Raw genomic sequence first — 25,729 nt, forward strand, 5'->3', positions numbered from 1 at the left:
TTATGACAATGTCGTAGGCTTTCCCGTCATTGAGATATAGAAGTTCAAATTGGTGTAAGCACCTTCCATTTAAAGTTGCTTCAAGAGCACCGTGTTGCTAGTAAGTTGAAGTCAGATAAATGCGTAAATGCATACATGCATTAGATACACTTTATTTTATTACATGGAGTGCAAAATTTTTACAAAGGACAATACAATCTTGTATACATATTAATATGATAATTTTATCTTTATTCTTGATACTGGATCTTGTGTGTGACTACTTGATGCAGCGATTTATGTGTATTTGGTCCTTGGAATGTTTTTCTCGTGTGTCCTTCACATCATTCAAAAGCTCCTGAAAGAAAATGTATTGAAGTTTAAATGCGTTGTGTGGTTCTTGTTTTGCATCTTAAATTTTTTGCACAACAAACGCATCAAAATACGTTTTTTAATTATGAATAAACAAAACGACAGAATTTTTTTTCTATTTTGTTAAAAAAAAACAAATAATGTTTAAAAAGATTACAAGAGAGAAACATTGCCAATTAAACTATCCATGTGTAGTCTATAAAATAGTCAATATATTATATGCCGCATTACCTGTAACTAGTGAATTGACATGATAGGCAGGGAAGCCCATTTCCAGTGACAAAATCCGGCCATAGGCTATTTTGTGTGCAATTTTTGGGTGTCAAGTAACTAGGATCAATGAGTAGCTAGTTACATAACTATTTCAAAGTAGACTATTGCTATTTATTAACAACTGGGATAATACTACGTTTGATGTTTTCAACCACCAAACGAATCATTGATTGCATTATTCATTTCTTTTGAACTTTTTCGTTTTCTATCTGTTGTTGTGGAATTGAAAACTTTTCGCTATTCGTTTTGTTCGCACTCACGAATAAAAACAAAACAAAACAGCGAGTTCGGTCAACGTGGGTTATGTTTCGTTTTGTATTGTTCTTATGGAAAATACGAAACGAAATGTTTCATAAAGAATTTTTACGTACGCTGGTTAGAATTGTTACTCGGAATTCATTTTATAAATCGAGCATTTTTAAACGCAATGGCTTCAGTTTTAAATTTTCCCACGTTGGCATGAAAATTTCGATGTTTGGGGACGACATACGAAGTCTTGTTTGGTGATTAAGAAATGCTGGAATGTTGTGGAAAAGGGATGAAAAGAGACCAAGATCGTGAAAATAATGCACTAGCTTTGGCGGAGATAACGCTAATGATTGAACCCAGCAATTTCGCTCATATTTCAAACGCTAAAACGACAAAGGAGGCTTGGGATTCGATAGTAAGTGCATATGTGGATACTGGGTTGGCAAGAAAAGTGAACTTTTGGAACAGTGTGTGCATCTTAAGCTTGGTGATTTCATTTCAATGGAATCAAGGTCAATAATGTAGGTTTGGTGATTAACGACGAGGTAACGGCTTCTCAAATGGCAGGATTGCCATAATAATTTCAATCATTGGTGATGCACTTGAAAATCCAAAAAGCAAATTGACTGTTGACTCCGTGAAAATTTATTGTTGCAAGACGCAAAATTTGACAATGGTATCGTTGAAACTTTCATACGAAACTTTCAAGCTTTTGGGAGAGAGCGGACTTGAAGGAGCTCCTTCACCTCCGCTCTCTCCCAAAGTCTGTGAACATTTCGTACGAAAGTTTCAACATGTGGCTTTAGAGTAAGAAAGAAAGTGCCTTGGTGTCAAAAAAGAAAATCGAAAACTGGAAATTAAAATGTCAAACGTGTAATGAAATCGGTCATTTTAGTAAAAATTGTCCAAAGGAAAAGAAGAACAATCCTAATGTTTGGTTTACATTCGGCGTCATTTCGTGATTTCGAAGGCGTTTCGTGATTTCGCGCGGAATCAAGCAAAATTTATCGTGATTTTGCATACAAAAATGAAATCATCTCATTTCGTGATTTCAGCGAAATCAACATCGAAATCACAGTACACATAATATACAACCCTGTTTTTGCCTAAAAAAGTACCAAAAGTTGCAACACTTTTCACGTGTCAGAATAAACAAGGTAGATGGTCAATTGCTGCAACAAAAAATTTTAGTATAAACATTTGTAAACAATGAGGAAAAATATTAAATTATTTTTTTACAATGCTATTTTTCATTGTGTTTCCTTACTTTTTTAATGGTAATGTTAGAAAAAAGTGCGAATTGTCAAAAATTGCTTCCCAATACAAATTTCTTAAAAATTACGAGAACCGAAAAATGGTGGAAATTGCAAAAACTCCAGCAGAAATATAAAAATTAACCTATCAGTTATCGTATTAAATGCAAGTGTCTACTAGGCCAAAATTGTATGGCAGAAAACAGGAGAAGAGGGTGTTATTCGGCCCTATTTTTGTTTAAAGAGAAGTGCAAGTCTTGCTAGATTTCGGAGTACGGGAACGCATTTTGAGCACTAAACGGGAAAACTGCTGCGAGTAGTAATATATTGCAAGTTCTGAACACAAATTTTATTTATTAAAATTTATTATTAAGATGTCTCAACGATAAAATTATTTTTTCATTTGTTAGTACTATACAAAATTAATACGATATATAGATAATTTTACGATAATTTTCGAAATAAAGCAGTAAAGTTCTATATTGTCGTATATTTTTGATGTCTAATTCAATTTACAAGAAATTGTTTGGAAGTTCATGTTCGATCAGCTGCGCATATGCATCTACCTTGATTATTTTAATATGTTTGAAATTAACAAAAAATAAGTGTAAACACCGGGGTGTATTTCAGGATTTCGTGAAATCCAGTGGATTTTGGAGCGCAAGTGTAAACTTGGTATAAGAAACCAACAAAGAACAATAGTGAAGTTTTGTATGCAGCTCTGATATCTGAAACAGAAAAAGTGAATGAATGGTATATCGATTCAGGTGTGACGTCTCATATGACTAATAATAGCGATCTGTTGTTTAATGAAACTTAAGTCTGTAACAAAGAAATTGTGATCGCTAATAATAACAAATTGAAAGTATCGTATTCGGGAGATGTACAGATGTTCCTGAATATGGGAAAAGGTTCGTGCAATGCAGTTGTTAAAAATGTGGAGTATGTTCCAGATCTCTGTGCGAATTTACTTTCGGTTGCTCAGTAAACCCAGAATGGCAAGTAGGTTATATTCGAGAAAAATGTTTGTCAGATTTTCAACAAGGATGATGATATAATTGGGGAGGCTGTAATGGATAATGGCTTATACCGTCTGAACTGCGATGTGGTTACCAAGAAAGAAAAATCTCTCATTGTGAAGGAAACTTAAAATTTGTGGCTTCGTCGGCTAGGCCATACTTGCAGTGAAAATCTCCGAAATGTGAAGTCATTTATTATGGTATAAATTGCGAAGTAACTGCAGATCAATGTGTTACAAACAAACGTTGGTGAAAGAGCTACAGGCTTACTTGAAGTAGTCCATTCCGATTTACTTGGTCCATTTATGCAAAAATAATTTTCTGGAAACTGTTATTTATTGACTTCTGTTGATGATTTTTCCAGAAAAATTTTGGTTTACCCAATTAAACGAAAATCAGAAGATTTCGAGAGATTTGTTGAATTAAAGAATGCTGTGGAAAATGAATTTTCTAGCAAAATAAAAATAAAAAAAGGATGCGGTGTATGTTATTCGAAAGCAAATTAAGGGAACAATTTTGGGCAGAAGCAGCCATGACCTCTGCGTATCTTATAAACAGTGTTCCATGCAGAGGTAACTCACGTGCTCCAGAGGAAATTTGGCCAAACAAAAAACCAAATTTAAAACACCTGAGAGTATTTGGTTGTAAAGCTATGGTTCATGTACCAAAACTGAAGCGGTCAAAATTAATGACAATGTCCAGAGAATGCCTCTAAGTAGGATATAGCTCAGAGTCTATAGCGTATCGTCTATTTAATCCTGCAGAAAATGAAATTAACACTAGCAGAGATGTTGTTTTCTTCGAATCTGAATTTAATGGTAAAACTCCTGATTAACATAAAAATCTATATTTTCCCGAATAGTGCAAGAGATGAATTCTGAAGGAGTCAATTCCGGGGAAGTACTGTAGTTGAAGTGCCAAATGATTGAAATCAGATGATGATTTGGAATCTAATGACGATAACTAAACAAGCAGTGACGATGAATTTATGGATGTTATTATGCCTGATAATGTTCATAATGAAGAATCTTTGGAAAATCTAAATGAAAATCTTAATGTACGACGTTCTGAGAGATTATCTAACAGTCCTAAACGTTCCTTTGTATTTAGTGCGATGGAATTGATGTCTGATGATCCGACTAATATAGCCGAAGCTGTTTCATTGCCATATGCAGAGGAGTGGAAACTAGCTATGAAAAAAGAATACGATTCGTTAATTGCAAATGGAACCTGGATTTCAACCGAGTTATCATCAAATTAAAAAACAATTCCTGCAAAGTGTTTTAGAACAAAAGTTTGTGATAACTATGAGATTTTGGGGCGAGACTTGTCGCAAAATGTTATAATCAAGAAAAGGAGATTGACTATAATGCAACTTTTGCTCCTGTAGTCAGGTATGAGTCTAATCAGATTTTGAATTGCTTTAGCTGCAAAGTACAACTTGAAAATCCATCAAATGGATGCAGTTACTGCATTCTTAAACAGCAATCTAAAGGAAGAAATCTATGTGGAACAACCCGAAGGTATGAATGATTAAACTGGTAGAGTTTGCAAACTTCAAAAGTCCACATATGTATTAAAACAACCAAGTCTTTTATGGAATGATACAATTAACAAAGTTTTGTTGAAGATCCGACACTGATCAATGCATTTACTACAGAATTCATCCTTTTGAATTCAGATTTTAGAATTCAGATTTCTCAAAAGGAAAACTATATCAAAATTGACCAGACCCAGTACATTCAAAATGTTCTTAAGCGTTTTCAGATGGTCGGCTGGCCAATAAAAACTCCAGTTGACTATTATACAAAACTTTCAAAGGAATTCTGTCCTAAAACAAAGGAGGATGAAATATACATGTCTAAAGTCCCTTATATGAAAGCAATTGGGTGTTTATTGTTCGCTGCTAACGTAACTCGACCTGATATTTGCTACATCGTCAACGTGCTGAGCATATATTGCGAAAATCCTGGAAAGGTCATTGGGAAGCATGTGTTACTTAAAAGAAACCATGAATAAATTCATAGTTTATACAAAAGGTGGAGAAGAGATAACTATATATTATGGCGCTGATTGGGTTAGTGACGGCGATGAAAGACGTTCAACTACTGGATATGTATTTACTATCCAGTCAAGCGCTGTGTCATGGGCTACTAAAAGGTAGAAAACTGTACCATTGTCTTCAGCGGAGGCGGAATTTATGCCTAAGATGCTATTTGACTAAAACGTTTGGAGAAAGAACCCAGTGTTAAACCTTCAAAAACTATAGTTTTGCACTGTGATAATAAGAGTGCAATTCACGTTGCTTATAATAACGCCTATTCGTCTAGAACGAAGCACATCGATGTAGGAGTCAAATTCATATAAGAACGTTTGCATTATAGTACTTTTAACTTGCAATATATATCTACAAACGAAATGGCTGCTGACATGTTTACCAAGGTCGTCACTTTAAACAAATTTATTGTTTTTACGAAAGTGTTTGGCTTGCAATAACAAATTTAATATGTATTTAAAATCATGTTACTATAAGTAGATCTGATATTACATGTTCAGGGGAAGTGTTGAAATGAACTCCTAATATTTACACATTGTATATCAAAATGTTAAATTGATATAGTTGTCTTAGACATACAAACTGATTTGTCATGACAATAGATACATATTGAATAAAATGTACTTTACTTCATTCTTAACATTCAAAACGATTCGTTGTATTTATTCTACCACTTCCACATTTACATACAGTCTGTTACGACAACTCGAAGACTTGGATTATGCGGACGATATCTGTCTTCTCTATCGCAAGATATCCAAAATACAGCCAAAATTAGAAGACCTGGAGAGACTGACTCCCAATGTTGGACTTGAGATTAACAAGAAGAACACTAAGGTCAATACCAATACAGAAAACATGTTCAAGGCCAAGTAATTTAATATGTCGATTACTCTGCTATCTAGGAAGCAATGTAACAACGAGTGGTGATGCAGAAACGAACCTAGTCAATATGCTAAACAAATCGAGAGCAGCACTCAGACGACAGCAAGGTGTATGGAGAAGCTCACCTATATCCAGGAAACCCAAGCTTAAAATATTTGAAGCATGTATAAAATTTGCTGTGCGGTAGTGAAACCTGGCACTCATAAATAAATGTCACATGATCATATGCAAGATATTATGATATAGAGCTGTGGAACCTAACGAACAAGGAACCCACACAAAAGCAGATTCAATTTAGGAAATGGAGATGGATGGTGTTGCCACCTTAAGAAAAAATGTTTATAGCAGAACCCAAATGGGGCGAAATTACGAAATATAGTTCGACCAAGAAACAACAGACGACGGCCAATAACCCAAGAACAAAGACAAAATAAGATGCAAAAACTACTGCAACTCATCGAGCAAGATGGCGACGCTTTGTGGAAGTCCCATACTCCCAAGAGGAGCAGCAGGAGAAAAAATATTCAAGATATACTTAGATGAATCAATGGTTTCGGTGTAAAAGTGGTATCCTCTTCTTTAAAACGACATTTTAATATCACTTGGCGATTTCAATTTACCCAATATTATATGGTCTCAGACTAGTGACAATATTGATATTTTACCTATTCAAATTAATGAACGTACCAACCAATTCCTTAGTCCTTTGTTTAGCTTTGGTCTCTCGCAAATTAATAATGTTTATAACTGTTTAGATAAAGTCCTTGACTTGGTGTTTGCCAGTCATCCGCGTGATATGCTACTACATAGATGTGATCCTCTAGTCACACCTGAGGATAAATACCATCCTACTTTAATAATAGAAGTCACCTCAGCTCTTTTTGTAAACAAATCTGCCAAAAAATGTTTAGATTTACCTAAATATAGTTTTACCAGAACTAATTATCCCCAATTAAATTCTTTGTTAAATGCCACAGATTGGTCATTTTTTCAATCGGTATCCTCCCTTGATGAGATGATCAACATATTTTACAAAACTTTAAATAATTTGATGTCTAAATCTGTTCCGAAAACATCAATCATTGGTAAATCTGGCCCACCATGGAACTCTCCTACATTATCGAAAGTAAAAAATAAGAAAAATAAACTATACAAAATGTTTAAAAAAACTGGCAATCCTATCGATTTCACTAACTATTCGGTTATGAGATCGAAATATACTTTACTAAACAAACAACTCTATGGAAAATATATAACAAAAATAAAAAACGATTTAATACACAATCCTAAATCATTTTATGGATTTATAAATAGTAAGCGTCGTTCTAACGTTATCCCCAAAACACTTAAATTCAAATCAATGGTTGCAACTGATGATGAAGGAATGTCTAATATATTTGCATCTTTCTTCCAAACGACATATAGTGATAAGTCACACGTTGACTCCTTTCATTATCCCTACTGTATTCCTGAATATCCCCCTATACAATTACCAACAGTTGACGTGTCTGCAGTTTTAAGTAATTTAAAAAACTTAAAATACTCAACTACTCCTGGCCCTGACGGAATACCTTCATGTATTTTAAAAAATTGTGCAGAAAATCTTGCTCTGCCTCTTTCTATCATGTTCAATAAATCTATAAATACTGGTTACTTTCCTTCAATTTGGAAACAGTCTTTCATTATTCCGTTATTTAAGTCGGGGAGTAGAACGGATGCATCCAATTACAGAGGAATAGCTAAGTTAAATGCAATTCCAAAACTATTTGAAAAAATGATAACCGACGTTTTATCATTTCGAGTTTCATCGATTTTATCCAATTTCCAACATGGCTTCCGGAAAAATAGATCCACTATCACAAATCTTTTAGAATTAACAACGATTGTAAATGATGGATTCAGAAATCGGTTTCAGACGGACTGTATTTACACTGATTTTAGTAAAGCGTTCGATAAGGTGAATCATAAACTACTATTGTTGAAGCTATATCTTATGGGCTTCTCCACATCGTCGTTAAATTGGATAGGATCATACTTATCAAACAGAATTCAAGCTGTGAAATTGGGTAGTGCCATTTCTAACAAAATTTATGTGAAATCTGGAGTTCCCCAAGGCAGCCACCTTGGCCCAGTCTTATTTACATTGTTTATCAATGACTTGCCAAATGTAGTGAGAAACTGTAAAGTGTTAATGTACGCGGATGACGTTAAAATTTTCCACTCTTTTAATCATGAATTAGGCCAGTTAGTACTTCAATCTGATTTAGACAATTTTTATAACTGGTGTGACATTAATTTACTGGAACTGAACACCCTAAAATGCAAACATATGTCATTTTTCCGTCTTAGAAAGATACAAAGTAACTATTTTTTGAATTTCTCTAAAGTTGAACAAATAGATTCCATTCAGGACCTTGGTATTCTTTTAGACCACAGGTTGAACTTCAAGGATCACATCTCTTTGATCACATCTAAAGCATATAAAAACCTGGGATTTGTTAAGCGTTGGAGTAAGGAATTCTTAGATCCCTTAGTCACAAAGCAATTGTATATATCCTTTGTTCGCTCCAATCTGGAGTATGGATCTATTATTTGGAACCCTGCATATCCTATTCATGCTAAGGTCATTGAATCTGTCCAAAAGCAGTTTCTTTTGTTTTGCCTGAGAGGTCGTGGTTGGAATTCACAAACTTTACCCTCATATGAACATAGATTAAACCTAATAAAGTTGCCCACATTAAAAAGTCGTCGGACAATGCTAAATGTAACTTTTATTTTAAACGTAATTCATGGAAAAATAATTTCAGATTTTCTATTAAACAGAATCCGTTTTTATGTCCCTAGTAGACCCACACGTAATTACTCACTTCTTCATATTAATTATTTTACATCCGATTATGCAAACAACGATCCACTCCGCCGTCTCCTTCTTGAATTTAACAAATTATATAATCTTATAGATTTGTCTGAAAATCGTGAGTCATTAAAAAGAAAATTAATCATATACCTTAACACATAGTTTCTACATCAACGGTTGAAATTAATTCAGTTTTTGTATATAATTAGTTAGTAGTCTAGTCTGTAAGGATTTTGTATCTATAGACTTAAGTAATAAATAAAAAAAAATAAAAAAAAAAAAAAAAAAAAAAAAAAAGGACAATCTTGTACAAATTTTATTCAATTTTATTCTAGTCAATTTTGACGCTTAAAAAATTTTCATTCTTAACCAATTCTTAGTGAGATGCCTAACTGTATGAAAAATTTTAAATCAATATCACTAAAATTGCGACCTCTTGAGTGATTACAAGGTTTAGATGGACAACAGACGGGCGGACAGATAGAGTTAACTCGACTCAGATTTGGAAGATCGATCGGTATAACTAAATTCCACATGGATAAGTTAAGTAATCGTTGATGATAAAATACTAAAATCAAATTCTAAATCACTGTTCGCCATTACCTTTGTGTAAGATTTAAATTTTTGGTCGCAGATGACTGACCTAATATTTTTTCATTTATAGTTTAAATCGTTGATGTGTTCGAAAATTTTTGAACTTTGCTTTAGAATGTAAAAACGTTTAGTTCTCAAAGGAAATATTATTTATTAACCAATTAACTTCAATATTTATCTTTTAGTCCCAAACTATAGATATGCTTCATAGTGTTATCAACTTTTCACCTTTTGTTGGAATGGATACTAACGCTTTCTGCGAAATTTTTATTATAAGAGACCTTGCCGTAGCATTATCGTCCTGTATTTACCAATCTTTATGCGATTCTGAAAGTTTCGTGGTGAATAATACAACACAAAATGGATACCAAAGTCCAGGCATAGAAAACATAGCCAAACTTAATTCATCGTATGAGTGTTCTCATTTAATTGGAAATACAAACATATACAATAGGAAGCGTTTGAACTCGACGGATGAGGCAACCACAGTTTGTACAACACCTTCCCGATGGCCTGGCGTAGCTAATTTGAGAGCATTGTTGGCGAGAGAAAAAGATGAAGATATTCCTAAATTGAATGTTTTATTACTAGAGAGTTTCATAGCAACATACGTATCGCTTGCTACTTACGCCTTGGTTACCTGTGATAGTCGCATACTGTATCGACTAATTGTTCATAAATTTAATGTGGAGACTTGGTCAACAATTTTTGGAGGTGGAATGAAAAAATTGTTAAGAAAAGCCACTTGTGAAAACCAACCAGTTCCTTTTAACAATGTTTCATCAGAAGAGCAAAATGACGATAGCAGTGTATGGAATACGGTAACTTCGTCTATAACAAAACAACGTGTTAAATTGAATATGAAAATACTTGGAAATTTTGCCAGTAATACCAATTCAACCAATATGAAGGAAGATAAACCAACATACCGCGAACAGTTTGTTCCTCCTGAAATGTCTATGTTATCGTACTTTTTGGCAAAACCTAAAGTTAACGGTAAGTAAATTATATTTTTATTTCGTTATTCTATTTTATGATATTTACCTTTACTTTACTTACCTTTCACGCATACCAATGTAAATCTCATATTTTTCGTACCTCGATAAGGCAGACATAAATATTTTGTTCCTATCTCTTCGTTCTTAACAATAGCAATTGGTGAAAAAGTTTATAAAAGTTTTCGGTCCACATCTCGTCTTTCTGGCTACTATTGACTCTGTTATACAGTCAATATGGAATTAACTATCTGAATCTATCGAATGATTTTTTACCGTTAAACCATTGATGGCTGACTGTGATAAACAACAATATTTTAAACCTAGTGTTGGGTAGCCTAGTTCTCTTAAAATCGATGTTGGATGTTCCTTTCCTCTAAAGGAATTAGTTCATTAGCCTTCTGATTAGTGAGAAAGTCCCTTGAGAGCATATAATGTGTTCCAAGGATATTTTACCTGTTTATTATTTTAATGTTTAAAACATTTAAAGCATTGGGATTAATAGCTTAGTTTTTAGATTTTTTAGATTCTCTAACACATTTATGAGTTACCGACACAAATAGGTAAAATTAAAACGCAAAGGTATGAACGAAAATTGTATTTAAATGTTGAGAGCACTCTTGCTACTGACAGAGCTGAACGACTACTTTTTTGATCGTTAATTACCGAAATTATAAGCATTTTAATTTTACCGATTTTTGTCGGTAACGCAAAAAATGAGTTAGAGAATAGCACTACTTGTTTAGAAATTTCTATAAATTATTAAAAAAAAATCGTATGACGCCTTTTTTTATTCTTTAAAATACAAATTCATTCTTTAATATACGGTGAATATCGACGTCGTATGAACCAAGAGCTGTATCAGATATACAACAACATCAGTATAGATAAACGTATCGAGATGCAACGATTGCGTTGGCTAGGCTATATCCTAAGAATGTGCGATGATGAGCCCGCGAAGCAACAAACAGAGATAATTGGAGATAATTTTCTAGTTCTGCTTATGGAACAAATATTCTGTGATGAGCCGGTTTAGTAATATACAAAATCTCCAGCAACTACGGATTGGTGTATTATATTCTCCCAATTATGCATCAAATAAATTCCACACGGTCTTATTCGAATGAATGTAAACAACTAATGGCGTAGATTTAATTAATACGAGGGAATAGAAGGTGTTACAATGTAGAAAACTAATACAAATGAATTAAATGCTTAATAAAAATTTACGTATAAATTCAAACTCCTGAATTAAAAAAAATTTAACTAAATTAACATAAATCTATCAGTTTTTTTATTAATTTCTCGTTGGAGTCGAGAAAGCCGTTGGTTTAGCGACTCATCAGTCATATCGCCTGTGAAGTGGCTTCTTTACCATCGAAGTTTTTCTCTTTCAAATGCAATTCTGTTTTTACCGTGGTGGTTATTTGGCTGTATGGCATCCATAACGAACGCTTAGCGCTGCCTTTGAAAGTTATGAGTTTTCACGCACGTAGGCTCAAACCCCAGTCTGAATCAAGCTGATTTTTATTTTATTTGAAAAGTTTGCCTATTAGGGCGAACATCATGAAGATATTCCTAAATTGAATGTTTTATTACTAGAGAGTTTCATAGCAACATACGTATCGCTTGCTACTTACGCCTTGGTTACCTGTGATAGTCGCATACTGTATCGACTAATTGTTCATAAATTTAATGTGGAGACTTGGTCAACAATTTTTGGAGGTGGAATGAAAAAATTGTTAAGAAAAGCCACTTGTTAAAACCAACCAGTTCCTTTTAACAATGTTTCATCAGAAGAGCAAAATGACGATAGCAGTGTATGGAATACGGTAACTTCGTCTATAACAAAACAACGTGTTAAATTGAATATGAAAATACTTGGAAATTTTGCCAGTAATACCAATTCAACCAATATGAAGGAAGATAAACCAACATACCGCTGCCTTTGAAAGTTATGAGTTTTCACGCACGTAGGCTCAAACCCCAGTCTGGATCAAGCTGATTTTTATTTTATTTGAAAAGTTTCCCTATTAGGGCGAACATCATTTCAATATTTTTTCTTTAATTTCTCGTTGGAGTCGATCTTAATGATTGATGATTTTTGCAAGTGAAAAAGGAAAGACGTATTTTGTAACATTGCCTCCTGCTTAAGCCTGTTCGTTCCGAATAGGCACAGATCTCGTTCCGTATGTTGGGCATTCGTAACGTTGCCTTCCGTTCGTCCGTTCCATAAGTGGCCAACTGCTCTAGCTGTACCACCTCCTTTATCGTAATGTTAACATACGACCCTGAATCTAGTCCACCCAGCTATTTTAATTTCTTCTTGTTTTTGTTTCGATCTTTGCAAAAAAGTTCTGACTCTCGTACATGTTGGCACATCCGCCGTTGTAGTTCTCTTCCCTTGTAGTATTTAACGTCATCCCTTTCATCTTTCTCCGATTCTTCAGCTTTATGTTTTTCTTTCTGTTCCCAATACATTAAACAACTTTGTAAGTTTCCTCTATATCTTTTACTTTTTGTTCTCGACATCTGTCCCGATCACGTTATTTTACTTCCTCCTTATCTAGATGCAGAAACTTCGATTAGTTAGCCAGGAATTTCTCATTCCGTTCCTTTATCTGACCAATTCTCAACTTCGGTACCTTGAGTGTTTTCGAGTAAAATAATTATCTTTCTATACAATTTCTCAAATTTATTGCCGAATTTGGAAATAACTTTCCCTCTATGCTATTTAGTCCACCATTTTGAGACTTTTATAATTCTCTTCCTAACTTTTTGGTCTTTCTTCTATATTCGTAGGGTCATCTTCCAATTTCTGATGATTTTCCATCATTATTTTAGACTTGTCTGCTTCTATCATTATTGTCGGCAGTGCTTTTACATCACCTCTATTCACCGCTAACTCTAAGCCGGATTCATCACTACTTTCGAACTCACATGTATCGATGTCCATACCCGGGCGCTCTAACTTTTCCAAACGACGTTTTTGCAGCTATGCCTTACTTTCTGTAGGTGACAGCTTCAACTTCCGCAGTTCCCACTTCAAGGCTTCCTTGAGGAGGGGACCTCTTCGTAATCCCACCTCTGACACCAATTGTTACAGAATTAGGTTTAACTTAATGTAGTCGCGATTTGTACCACTCAAAACGAGGGTTCGTTTAGATAACAATTCTACTATGCTTTATTGACGTTATTCAAATGTTCACATAAGACTTCATTTTCTACAATGCATACAGCTTAACTAATAATAATAAGCACAAAGCTTTATTCTATTCAGTACACTTTTTTGATTACACTAACGGTTTTAAGTCTCGGTTTGAATTTCTACTTATGCATAGACGGTTCTAGCATCTTTCATGTAGAATTTTCCAAAACGAACAATGAATGTCGTCACAATGTAGAAGCATAACTGTATAGCAGTGTCGCCCAAGAATTTCCATCAATGGGTTAGTATGTGTGTATGTATGGGTGAATAAAACAACTACCACATGATGTTTATTGTTGGTTTTCATTCACTTACACTGTAAGTGAGAGAGAGAAGCAAATGCAAAAACAACTCAGTGGGCGTCCTCCATACTGTGTTTGCAAAGAAGCGAGTTCCTGCTGTATAGCAGGGATGCCAGATAAGTTTGGTCGAAAATCGGCACTTTTCGGGTGCCAAAATCGGCAAAATCTGCAAAAAATTTTCAAAGTCGGCAAAAAATCGGCAAATTAAATAACGTTTATTTCAGTCCAAATTATTGGTATATTTAATAAGCATAATTTAAAAAATAAAATTTTAAGTGCAACAAAACAATTAACAATTCATAAACCAAGGCAATAATTCAAAATATGTATGAATATAAATGGTTTTATCATATGCATATGTAGTATATATTTATAAGTACGTGTATGTATGTCTTCTGCCAGACTATGAAAATTTTCAAGAAAATATTTTGGGCTTATGAGTAAGAAGGGAAAAAGGGAGCTACTTCAACTCCGCTCTCTCCTAAAAGGTAAAATATTTTCATGTGTTATTTTCAGTGTTTGTATGAAATCAATATATTTTCAATTCAGGCAAGCTAAACAAAACGTATACATACAAATATTGTCTCAAGAGGTTATTAATAAGGTGATTGTTTTTATACCCTCAGCATTTATGCTACCGAGGGTATATACACTTCCATACGGGCAAAATGTACTTCATCGAAATAATGGTTTTAGACCCCAATGTTTGGACGAAATGTGTTTCAGACAATTTGGAGTCGATTTAGCAATGTCCGCCCGTCTGTCTGTCTGGCTGACTGGTGCGCACGATAACTCTCGAACGGATGAGCCGATTTTTCCAAGGTTTGGCTTTCGTAATATTTTGTCCAAACTTAGTTTAAGTTGGAAGATGGGCAATATCGGTCCGCTCCTTCGGGAACCTCCCACACAAAAGTCCAAAAATGTTCGGAAAAATTGTACGCGCGATAACTCTTGAAAGGAGTGACTGATTTAGTCTATTTAGTACTTTACACATCCTAATATGTCTACAAGATATAGATTAGGTACGAATATGGACTCTATTTGTCTAATCCTTCGGGTACCTCCCACACTAAATTTCGTATAAGTTTTCTTTAAGACCTGAGGCCCAATTCCGTTTCTATGAAAATGTAAAATGAAAACTTTTACAAAGGGGAGAACTGTCAAATGAAAAAAATTATAAAGGAAATATTTTTCATTTAAATTTTTCATAGAACAAGAATCCAGCCCTTGCTCTCGAATCACTTCGATTTTGGTTGAAACAATTTGAATACGCTGCCTCCATTACGACGGTAAAAGCTTTTTCAGGGGCATGTCCATACTTCTTGAGAATATAGCCCGAGAGGTGTAAAAACCCCTACGGCACCAAATTTAGTGGCTGTAAAGCACAATAATTCTCGAACTGATCAACCGATTCCAAAAGTTATACGATGACCCACTGAAATGACTAGTGGGCTCGATATCTATCGAAAGGATATAACTCTCAAAATAAAATCCACTTCCCTAATGGACTATGTCGGTCCATTCCTTTAAGTACCACCTCCACAACACTTTTGAATTTAAATTTTAATCCACATTTTTCGGCAAGTTCTAAAAATGGCCACATAATTCTGAAAAGACCTTAAAAACATTCGATCTGTCCGTAGAAGAGAGTTTCAATTCACATAGGCTGAGGGAATACCTTTGACAGCAATGCCGACTGACACTTTCTTACTAGTTGTATTGGAATTTTGAAATGTTGGTTTACAATTAAATTCAATTTCTGTAATAAATATTTGAATTAAAGTTTTGTAACAAATCGTTTTATTGACAACATTATAACAGTTAGACTTATTTAATTTTAAGTAGTCTTTAGTAAAGAGAATTCCTTCCATCGAGTCCCTAACTAATCGATCTCAGCACTTGTTTTTATTTAAATTTACTTTCCACATTTGCTGAAGAATGTGGCAAGACTAAAACATGTTTAATAAATTTGGACAAAATAGAAAATAATGATTCAGAATTTGCACATATTAATTCACACATTGTTTTCCAAAATTCTAGCAACTCTACGTTTTTATCTTTAAACAAATTTAAACAAAAGTTCGCGTGATTCTTGCTTTTCGTTTATGTTTATAAAGCATTCGTATTCCTTTATAATGTCGAAAAATGAATCTTGTGTTCCATTTATTATAAAAGTTTGATTTATTGAAGCTAGGCACTTAAATTTATTTTCAATATTAAACCGCTTAAAAATCTGACCACAAAGTTCAATGTAAAAGTTGGTGCAGTTTTTAATTATTTCCACTAACCCACTTTTCGACAATTTCGTTTTTTGAACAATTTCCTTGACGTATATACTGAAGTACACGTTATGGTAATCAAGAAAATTCAAACTGTTTTTATAAAATGTTAAAAAAATGTTATTATTATTGTACAGGCGGGTGAGTGCGGTGGCAGGTTTTTGCTGCTGAGTAAGTGGAACCTGTTTTAAATATAGCTTTTGAGAAAGAGAGTGTGGACTGTAATTAAAGAAGAGGTTAGAGATCGTTGACACTGGCGATCCACAACAACCTTTAATTGTTGTTAAATAATTTCTCAGAAAGGAGAAATTATTTATTTTGATTATGCAAGAGAAATTAGATTAGGGAATAAGACATAGTTTTTACAAATACTTATAATGATTTATTGATGAGAGAGCTTGTGTGCTTACGGTGTGGATGATTACAAAAGAAGAGCTTGTACATTGGGCTTATACCCAGCAAGAAAATTCGTTAGTACAAAAATGATGTTTCAATTCAATACATTTCAGTTACTTAAGTAATTCATATTCATTAAGGGAAGCATATTTCAGATATTAATTGTCGATAAAACAGTTCAAATTAACTAGAAATGTCTAAGTGTAAACTAGTTTAGACAATTATTATTAATCAAACTACTCTTGACTATATAGTTGTCTTTGTTATTGTACCAAATTAGTTCTAGCAACCACAATTTTCATACGAAATGGACATTTTATGTGAACAAGTTGCCTTAACTAAAAATCGTCATTTTAGGGGTAAAAATCGGCAAATCGGCATTTCTATTTTTTTGGACTAAAAATCGGCAAAATGCCGATAAATCGGCAAATCTGGCATCACTGCTGTATAGTCAAAATAAATGAGAGAGAAAGAGTACAACAACAAAAACAATGGCAAAGTAAACAGTGTAAATTAACAGTACGTACATACAGTAGTTGTTTTTTATTTTTAAATGCACTAAAAGATAAAAAATAAATTTTCGCTTAGCATCAAGTAGTATATTCTTCATCATGATGGGATCTCTCAAATAAAAAGCTTGCATTTAAATTAAAAATGGTGACAAAATTAAACGGCAAGCGTTTTATTTGAAAGATCCCATAATGAAGATGAATATACTACTTGATGCTAAATTAAAATTATTTTCTAGCTTTTAGTGCATTTATAAGTAAAACACTGTAGCTTATTTTTTTTAAAGAATTCTTTTGGTAACAAAAATTAAAATTAAAATTAATTTTTATCCGAAAGAAAAACCAACCCTACAGTTTTTACAATCAAAATAATTGTTTGGCGTAGTCGTTGTCGAAAGGTTATGTTTTTGGTACCACGAACAATTTATGACAACGACAATTTTTATACCCTACACCACTATGTGGAAAGGGTATTATAAGATTGTTTTGGAAAAAATGCATGTAACACCGCGAAATATTCGTCGGAGACCCCCAATATGGTATACCAATCTTCATATCTCGGCGAGATAAAGCGATTTTGAGATGTGTGTCCGTCCGTCCGTGTGTCCGTCTGTCCATTATAAATTGTAATCAAACTCCATGCAGCAGTTATAGACCGATCGTCACGAAATTTGGTATGGAGGTCGGTTTCACATCAGAATAGATCGCTATTTTATTTTATTTACAGTATTTCCCTCTTATATGCACCCCGGATATAAGCATTCCCCGCTTAATAGCACAAAAATTTGTGCAGATGTTATTTTTTGTTCAAAATACATTGACATTATTTCGATATATGCATCCCGCTTATATGCATTCCCCTCTTATAAGCACTTGAAATTTTGTCATCATTCTTTCATGTTGTTTGTTTATATGCACCAGCTCAAAATAATTTGGATGATAATACAATTTTTTATCGACTTTAAATATGGCAAGCATATACGTGGTAAGGACAGTTATGTGGAGAAAGACTAGTCAATAAATCTCAATATAAAACGCAAAATGAGCCGCCAGTCTTCGAAATGCGTTCTTGTGGAGCTGGTCTATCAGGCAATATGCTTTTAGAGAAACCTGAACTAATTGCAATAAAAATTAATAAGCATTTTACTCCATCTACTGGCTGGCTACGGCGGTGGCAAAAAAGCAAAAAATTATTGACTAAAGGTGTGAACAGAATGAAATACGCCGCTTTTTTCATGCTCAGTTTCATGTAAAAGATTAAAGGCCAAGTACTACCTAATTCAAATGCTGCCTAATTCATTTGAATTGATGGTACTTGGCCTTTAGTCTTTTACATGAAACTGAGCGTGAGAAAAGCGGCGTATTTCATTTTGTTCACACCTTAATTTAGAAAATCAAAGAATATTGTTGACATTAAAAAAGGAATGTTTTTTGTATTTACATACAATGTGATTTTTGACAAGCAGTAACAACCTACAATGTTACGGAGATCCAAGGAAGTCAGATAAGTTATGTCGTAGAATAATGAATTAGATGAGAACGATTGAGCACAAAATGAAATTTCCAATATTTTCTGCCAATAAATTGCTTCATGAAATAGAAAACATAGAGCAATTCTATTTTGAACAAAGCACAAGCAAAAATAACGGACTTTTTATACCCACCACCATAGTATGAAGGGTATATTAACTTTGTTTTTCCGTTTGTAACTCATTGAAATAATCATTTGCAACACTATAAAGTACAAATATTCTTTATCAGGGTAAAATTCGGATTCGATCTCCGTCTGTGGTAATAACTATAGCATCCACAAAATCGGAAAGATGAATCTTTTGTTTGCAGTTCGAGTTTTGGTATAGTCCCATCTAACGGTACCGTTCGATTCAGGTATTTTGAGGTTTTCATCTACATTTTCAGACCGAATTAGCCATAATTTGGCACTTATGGTTCCTAGTGGTCAAAAAACTTATCTATCCAAAATTGTGGACATAAGCATATGTTTAGGTATAGCCCCAAATAACGTTGCCCGATTTCAATTAGGTATTTGGAGTTCTCAGTGGTCAAAAGTCTTCTCTGCCTGAAATTGTGGATATTTGTACTTTCGTAGCAGCAAGAAAACTAATTATTCTATATTATTTCAGAATATTTCATGGTTCGGTCCGGCCGAATTTAACCTTTTTTACTTGTTTAAGAATAAAAATAATTAAGATTCTTCTCTCTTTAAATATACGTAACTTCTATTGATATCCGATCCTAGTACTAAACAAAGAAGTGGGATGCTTTCTTATGAATGAAATGGTTTTATTTTTTGGTTGATTAAGAACGAATAAATTGCAATTTTAATGAGAATTTGTATATGGGGAATTTTTATATATGCACCGATAGTGCTTATAAGCGGGATTTGTATATAAGCACTAATTGTGCTTATAAACGGGATTTCGATATATGAATCCCCCGCTTATATGCACTGCTTTGCTTGCATTTTCCACAGTGCTTATATGCGGGAAATATTTATTTATTTATTTTTCAAAAACATTGCCACCAGGCGGATGTGCCCATTTTATTTGGTTGCAAGCAAGCTACATTGAATATTAAACTACAAATATAAACAAAAAATGAATACAAACATATATCAATTATTCAGTAAATGATGTTAAAATTGAATATTAAAAATATAAAATTAAACTTAATAAATTAAAAATAAAACTTAAACTAAAATCCCAATTAGGAATTCTTCAATAATAATGCTACATCGCAGAAATAAACGGATTTGTACTACTAAAATTACGTCCTCTCCAGAAGAAATCTTAATATAAGTTAGTAAAAACTTATAAAAGCTTGAATATTTTAGGAAAGGAAAATTACAACATTAGCGGTATTCACTCATTGTTGTAGATTTACAACTCTTGTTAATGTACTATATGTACCAGGGTTTTTTACAACGAAGTGTGAATGTCTTTTTTGTGAATATCGTAAACAAATCAAAGCATCTTAACGTCGTCGTAAGTCTATCCTTTAGTTTCAGTTTTATTACACTTTATCATAAAAAATTGTTTTTATCTTGGCCTCCATTCTTTTATCCTTTTTATTTTCCCATTTTTCTACCAAAAAAACAAAACTCCGACATAAATAAAACTCACAACAAAGTGACGACACCTCAATCAGCTGTTCTACACCCTTGTAAAAGTACAATGGAATGTTTCCAATACTTTTAGGTCGAGTAAATTAACAACCCTGTGGTAAATTAAACTTTCATGTATTTTGTTGTTGTGGTATTGTAAACACTTGTAGATCTACAATATTAACAAGATGTACAAGATCTACAATGCCACTTTACCAACATGAGTGAATACCGCTATTGTATACTTTGATTAAAAGTTACAATATAGAAGCAAATATCGCAAGTATTTAAATGTATAAAAAAATGTTTTATGTACAAAGTTCCATATATTTAGCCTTGAAGCGTTTAACAGAATACGAAAATGACTTAAGTAAGGATTGTAGGACATTATAGAGTCGTGCAACTCTGACGTGGAAGGACCGATTTAAGTATGAGTTCAGACGGGGTATGCGAAGTTGGGGATTTCTTGTAGATCTACCAAAGTTAATTGGCGATGATCGTGAAATGGACCAAAAACATAATTTTTATCCGATTTTGTAACTGCTCTGTAGGTCGCAATAATAGCCCGATGGCCTCGAAAATTCGAACAAGGTAACAGTATATGACAAAGAAGATGCTTGCTTTCAGATGGTGATCGGATGATGTTTAGAGGATTAATGGACCATAACTTTTGTGTGAAAATTGTGAAAATTTTTTATATACCGGTTATATCTTTAATTCTGGAAGACACATTCCGCCGACGTAAATAATATTTGGAAGACCAACTCTTGCCCTTTCCATTGATGCCAATTATATTGGTTTACGCGGTCAGATAACAGAGTTACAGCCTAATATATCCAGTTGTTTGCTTGAAGTGTAATCATAAGCACGCTAGAGGTCGCAATTATAGCTCAATAGTCACGAAATTTTGCACGAGGTAAGGGTTTAGGTCGAAGAAGATGCCTACAATTTTGGATGCTGATCCGATATTATTTAGCGGGTGAAATGGACCATTACTTTTGTATGAAAAATATACAAATTTTATTTTTGGTCCATATTTTTATTCCTGGATGGCATATACCGGCAAAGTAGCCTACATATAGAAAAATAAATACTGATATTTCCCCTGATGCAAATTGCAATAATGTGTCTGCTGATGACGGGCCTACTGCCTAATATATAATGGGTTTTGTGTAGAGAACCACAATGTCGTCTCATACTACAAATTATTTCAATCATGACAGAGAAATTTTCAGTTTAGTTGTCCAATTAAACTTTTATACAAAGATTGCAGCATGGGGTCGCTTCGCCACCTATTTTATACCCTCAGCCTTTAGGTTAATACAAAATACGACCAAAGATGTGCCCATCGAAAAAATTATTTTAGACCCCAAGTATGTTTGGACGAAATTCGTTTCAAACAGTTTGGAGTCGATTTAGCCCTGTCCGTTCATCTGTCTCTCTTACTGTCTAGCTGGTTGGTCTGCATGATAACTCCCGAACGGATCTAACGATTCGAACCAAATTTTGCACTTCGTAATTTTTCCCCAAACTTAGTTTAATTTCGAATATGGGCTATATCGGTTCACTCCTTCGGGCACATCCCCCAAAAAAGTTCAAAATTTTTCTGAAAAATTGTGTGAACGATAACTCTTGAAGCGCGAAATCGATTTAGTCCAAACTTTCCATATATTATTATTCCTTCTAGATATAGATCGGGTAAGACTATATCGGTCCACACCTTCAAGTACCTCCCACACAAAGTTTGGAAAAGTGAAATTTAAGATTCCTTTCGAATCGTTTTGATTTTTTCATGAGATTGTCCTTGCGGCCCCCTTTACGATGGTACAATTGCAATGACAAGTCCATACCTCCAGAGATTATGGCCGAAAAGGTCCAAGAAACCCTGAAAAACAAACAAGGAAACTAACTAAAATGGCAAATCCGCAAGATAACTCTCAGGGGGATTTTCAATAAGACTAAACTTTGCACATCCTATTATTTCATCCAGTAGTGTATCAGGTTGGAATATGGACTATATCGGTCCCGTACTTTGAGTTCCTCCTACACAAAATTTGGGAAAAGTGAAGTTCGGGGACCAGTCTCGGATCTTTTTGAATTTTTTGAAGAAGGTTCTTTTCACGGTACATATTGCAACGGTACAATTTTTCCGGAGTAAGTCCATACTTCCGAAGATAATGGTCCAAAATTTCCAAAAAATAATTCTCAAACTTTTTCAAAAATCAGAAGTTAGCTTACTACAATAGATTTGGTATAGCCCTACATTCCGATACCTACAAAATACAAAATATATACACATTGCCCAGAAAGTCTGCGTTCACCTTACTACTTTTCAAAAACGATGCTAAAACTTTAATAAATAGGTCAATGAAATCAGTTTTTCTTGTATAAATATGTTATTGGTACTCTTTACTACCAGAATAAAAAGAAAAATTCCAGAAAATATATTATTATTACGAAGATATCGGTAAAGAAGTGTTACAACTGCTAAATTAGAGCCCCAAAGAGTCTGTTGCAATAATACAGTTAGTTTTTTTTTTAAATTTTTTTTTTGCAGTGTTCTCCCATTTTTAATCAATATTCTGTGAGGTCGTTTGCACACTTAACTTAAAAAAGTAAGTTATTTCAAGAATGGAAAACAAGGGCAAAGAAATTGGCATCGATAAAAGGAATATTCTAGGTAAATAATGGCTATCGAAATATTGGCGAAACTGTAGGTAGAACATATTAGTCTATACATAGAGTGATAATTAACTATAAACAAATCGGAATTTTGAAGTCAAAGCCCAGATCTGGACGGTCAAAAATATTATTAGAACGGGAGGAGCGTAACATAACTAATATAGTTAAAACAAACAGTCCGATAATTACTTCGAAAATTGTTGAAAATATGAAAATGGCATCCAAAAAAGTATTTGTGCACAAACCGCCAGAAAAATACTGCATAAAGCTGGATATCACGGTATAGTCGCACGGCGAAAGCCGTACATATCACTAGTGAACAGGAAGAAGCATATTGAATTTGCTTATGAATACATAATAAAGCCTCCAGTATTCCGGAATCAAGTCATATTTTCGGACGAAAGCATGTTCTATATGGTTGCAATGAGAGGACTTCAAGCTGTTTGGAGAAAGCTCGAACAGCGCTTGAAAAACAAAATCTAGTTTTACACTGTAAAAAATTGTGAGGGTGCTGTTTTGGTTTGGGGTGTGTAGCAGCTTCTGGAGTGGGCCAACTTGTATTTATTGAATCGACAATGGACAAGTATGGTTACCTAAACATCATGAAGCGCAATTTGAACCAAAATGCAGAAGAACTTGGCTTAGCTACGAAATTTTGGTTGCAACAACATAACGTTTCAAAGCATACTGCTGAGATTGCAAGGTTTTGGCTCCTATATAATGCCCAGATCTGGGTTTTGGTAAGTGATATGTTAATTGAGTGCCTAAGTTCTTAACAATTATTTGCTAACTTTTTAATTTCTGTCCCACAAACGTTTTCTTCTTCTAATTTTTGATAAGTGCAAAGTGAAAAGCGATAAGTTGTTTCGTGGAATAGGACCCAGGTTGCAACATATGGTCCAAGTAGTTATTTCAGTTTTGGTGTAATAATCTTTTTATGTTGGTAATTCAATTTTTAATCGCCAACTTAAAACGCGTTTTTCTCTAAAATTGATTTTTCGAGATGTGTCACTCTTTGAGTAAATGAGCGATATAATTGTTCCACAAATATCCCAGTAGGGACTAGGGAGGCTTATCTTATACCAATGAATTCATGTTATGTCATTGATATGTGACGTATTTTTTATCGCCGAATCCGAAAGGCAAGTCCTAAGCTGCCACTTGTAGAGAAGTTTTTCATGGCTGAAATACTCAGGAAATATCGGCAGGGGTATTCCACCGCTGAAAATTTGTTGTGGCCAGGCAAAGTGGTTGCACATAGCTAATTCCTAGAAGTTGTGGTGTAGGGTATCACATGATCGGCCCCGTCCGACTATAGCCTTTGCTTACTTGTTTTCTTATTAAAATATATGGCTCAAAATAATAGATACACCTTGCACAATTTTCTTGAAAATTCAATAGACAGTTATATTTATTTAAAGAAATTGAGAATATGCTTTTTCTTACACATCAATGTCATATAAGTATATCAATCAACAACCAACGTTAGTTTCATTAAAAATGAATTAAGATACCCTTCAGTTATAATCGAAATATTAAACTTTTCGCATGTGAAATATTATTGAAAGTAACACAATGGACAAATAGCTGGCATTTTCTAATCTCTAATTTCTAAATGAAACCCCTTTAAATAAAATATTTATTAATTATCATAAATATAAAAGTGAATAATCCTACGTCTTCAGGTAGTCTTGTACTTCGTTTTGAGCGATTGCATCGTCATATGCATCACCGTTTATAGGAACGCATATAGATTCGCGAGTTGAGTTAGGTTCTATTGGTTCTATAGTACTTGCGTTCCCATCACATCCTTGCACATCATTATCGGTAGTTTCTAAATGGAAATTGCGTTGTATTTTATTGATCGGTCCCTGAAAAGTACCAGCTGATGGTCTTTTAAATGGAAATTGTGGTCTGTTACTGTAATTAACGTTTCTGGTTTGTATGGATTGGTCAACATCCATAGGTTGTGGATTAGGTTGTGTTGAATTTAATTGAGGACGATTTTGTACGAATGTATTATTTGGTCGAACGGTATTGAAATGAGGACGATTTTGTCCAAACTGTTGTCCGAATGCATTGTTTGGTCGAACAGTATTAAAATGAGGACGATTTTGTCGAAACTGTTGTCCAAATGTCTGATTATTATTGCAGAACGGAGGAGTTCTAAACCAAGATGGTTTTGAAGTTCGCGGAGGAACTGGAGGTCTTGGTTGGAATTTATGTTGTCCTTCAAAATGGACAGTGAGTTAGGAGCCGAAATTGCTAGCAATCTTGGTAACTCACCCTTAAGTCCCCTAATGAAGGTATCCAATGCTTTATCTCTGTAAGCTTTAGTCATGTTTGATAAACTATTCTCATCATAATCCAAGCATGCTATTTTATCTAAAATAAGAGACAGGTGTTGGTAGACCGCACGATAAAATTCTGTTACTTTCATATTTCCTTGCCCCAAGGAACTCATTTGGTATTCTAGTGTGCTTATGTCACGTTTATCAGAGTAGTGTTTCATAAGACATATTTTTATGTTTCTCCAGTCCAAGGGGGTTCTATAGGATTCCAATGCTGTTTCGGCGTCTCCGATAATTTTGGATCCAATGGTGTGTAAAATGGCAAAGTATCTACTAGTACTGTTCGCACAGAAAGTATTTTTGCACCTGCAAGTAAATTGAATAAAAACGCTTTTATTTTCGTTTTAAA

General features: G+C 33.9%; 1 protein-coding gene across 3 annotated transcripts in view; it reads left to right on the plus strand.

Moving 5' to 3' along the window:
- The window catches only part of Rbcn-3A (rabconnectin-3 alpha), a 696,059-nt gene that overhangs the window by 454,435 nt on the left and 215,895 nt on the right, over positions 1 to 25,729 (plus strand). For all 3 annotated transcript variants that reach the window (XM_073979377.1, XM_073979376.1, XM_073979378.1), the window contains one exon: positions 9,723 to 10,533. In XM_073979377.1, coding sequence (XP_073835478.1) covers positions 9,723 to 10,533 — 811 coding nt within the window. The remainder of the gene's footprint in view (positions 1 to 9,722; positions 10,534 to 25,729) is intronic.

The sequence above is a fragment of the Musca autumnalis genome, unplaced genomic scaffold (assembly GCF_047663935.1).
Source record: "Musca autumnalis isolate F117 unplaced genomic scaffold, ASM4766393v1 scaffold_3, whole genome shotgun sequence".
In the NCBI taxonomy this organism is placed as follows: Eukaryota; Metazoa; Arthropoda; class Insecta; order Diptera; family Muscidae; genus Musca; species Musca autumnalis.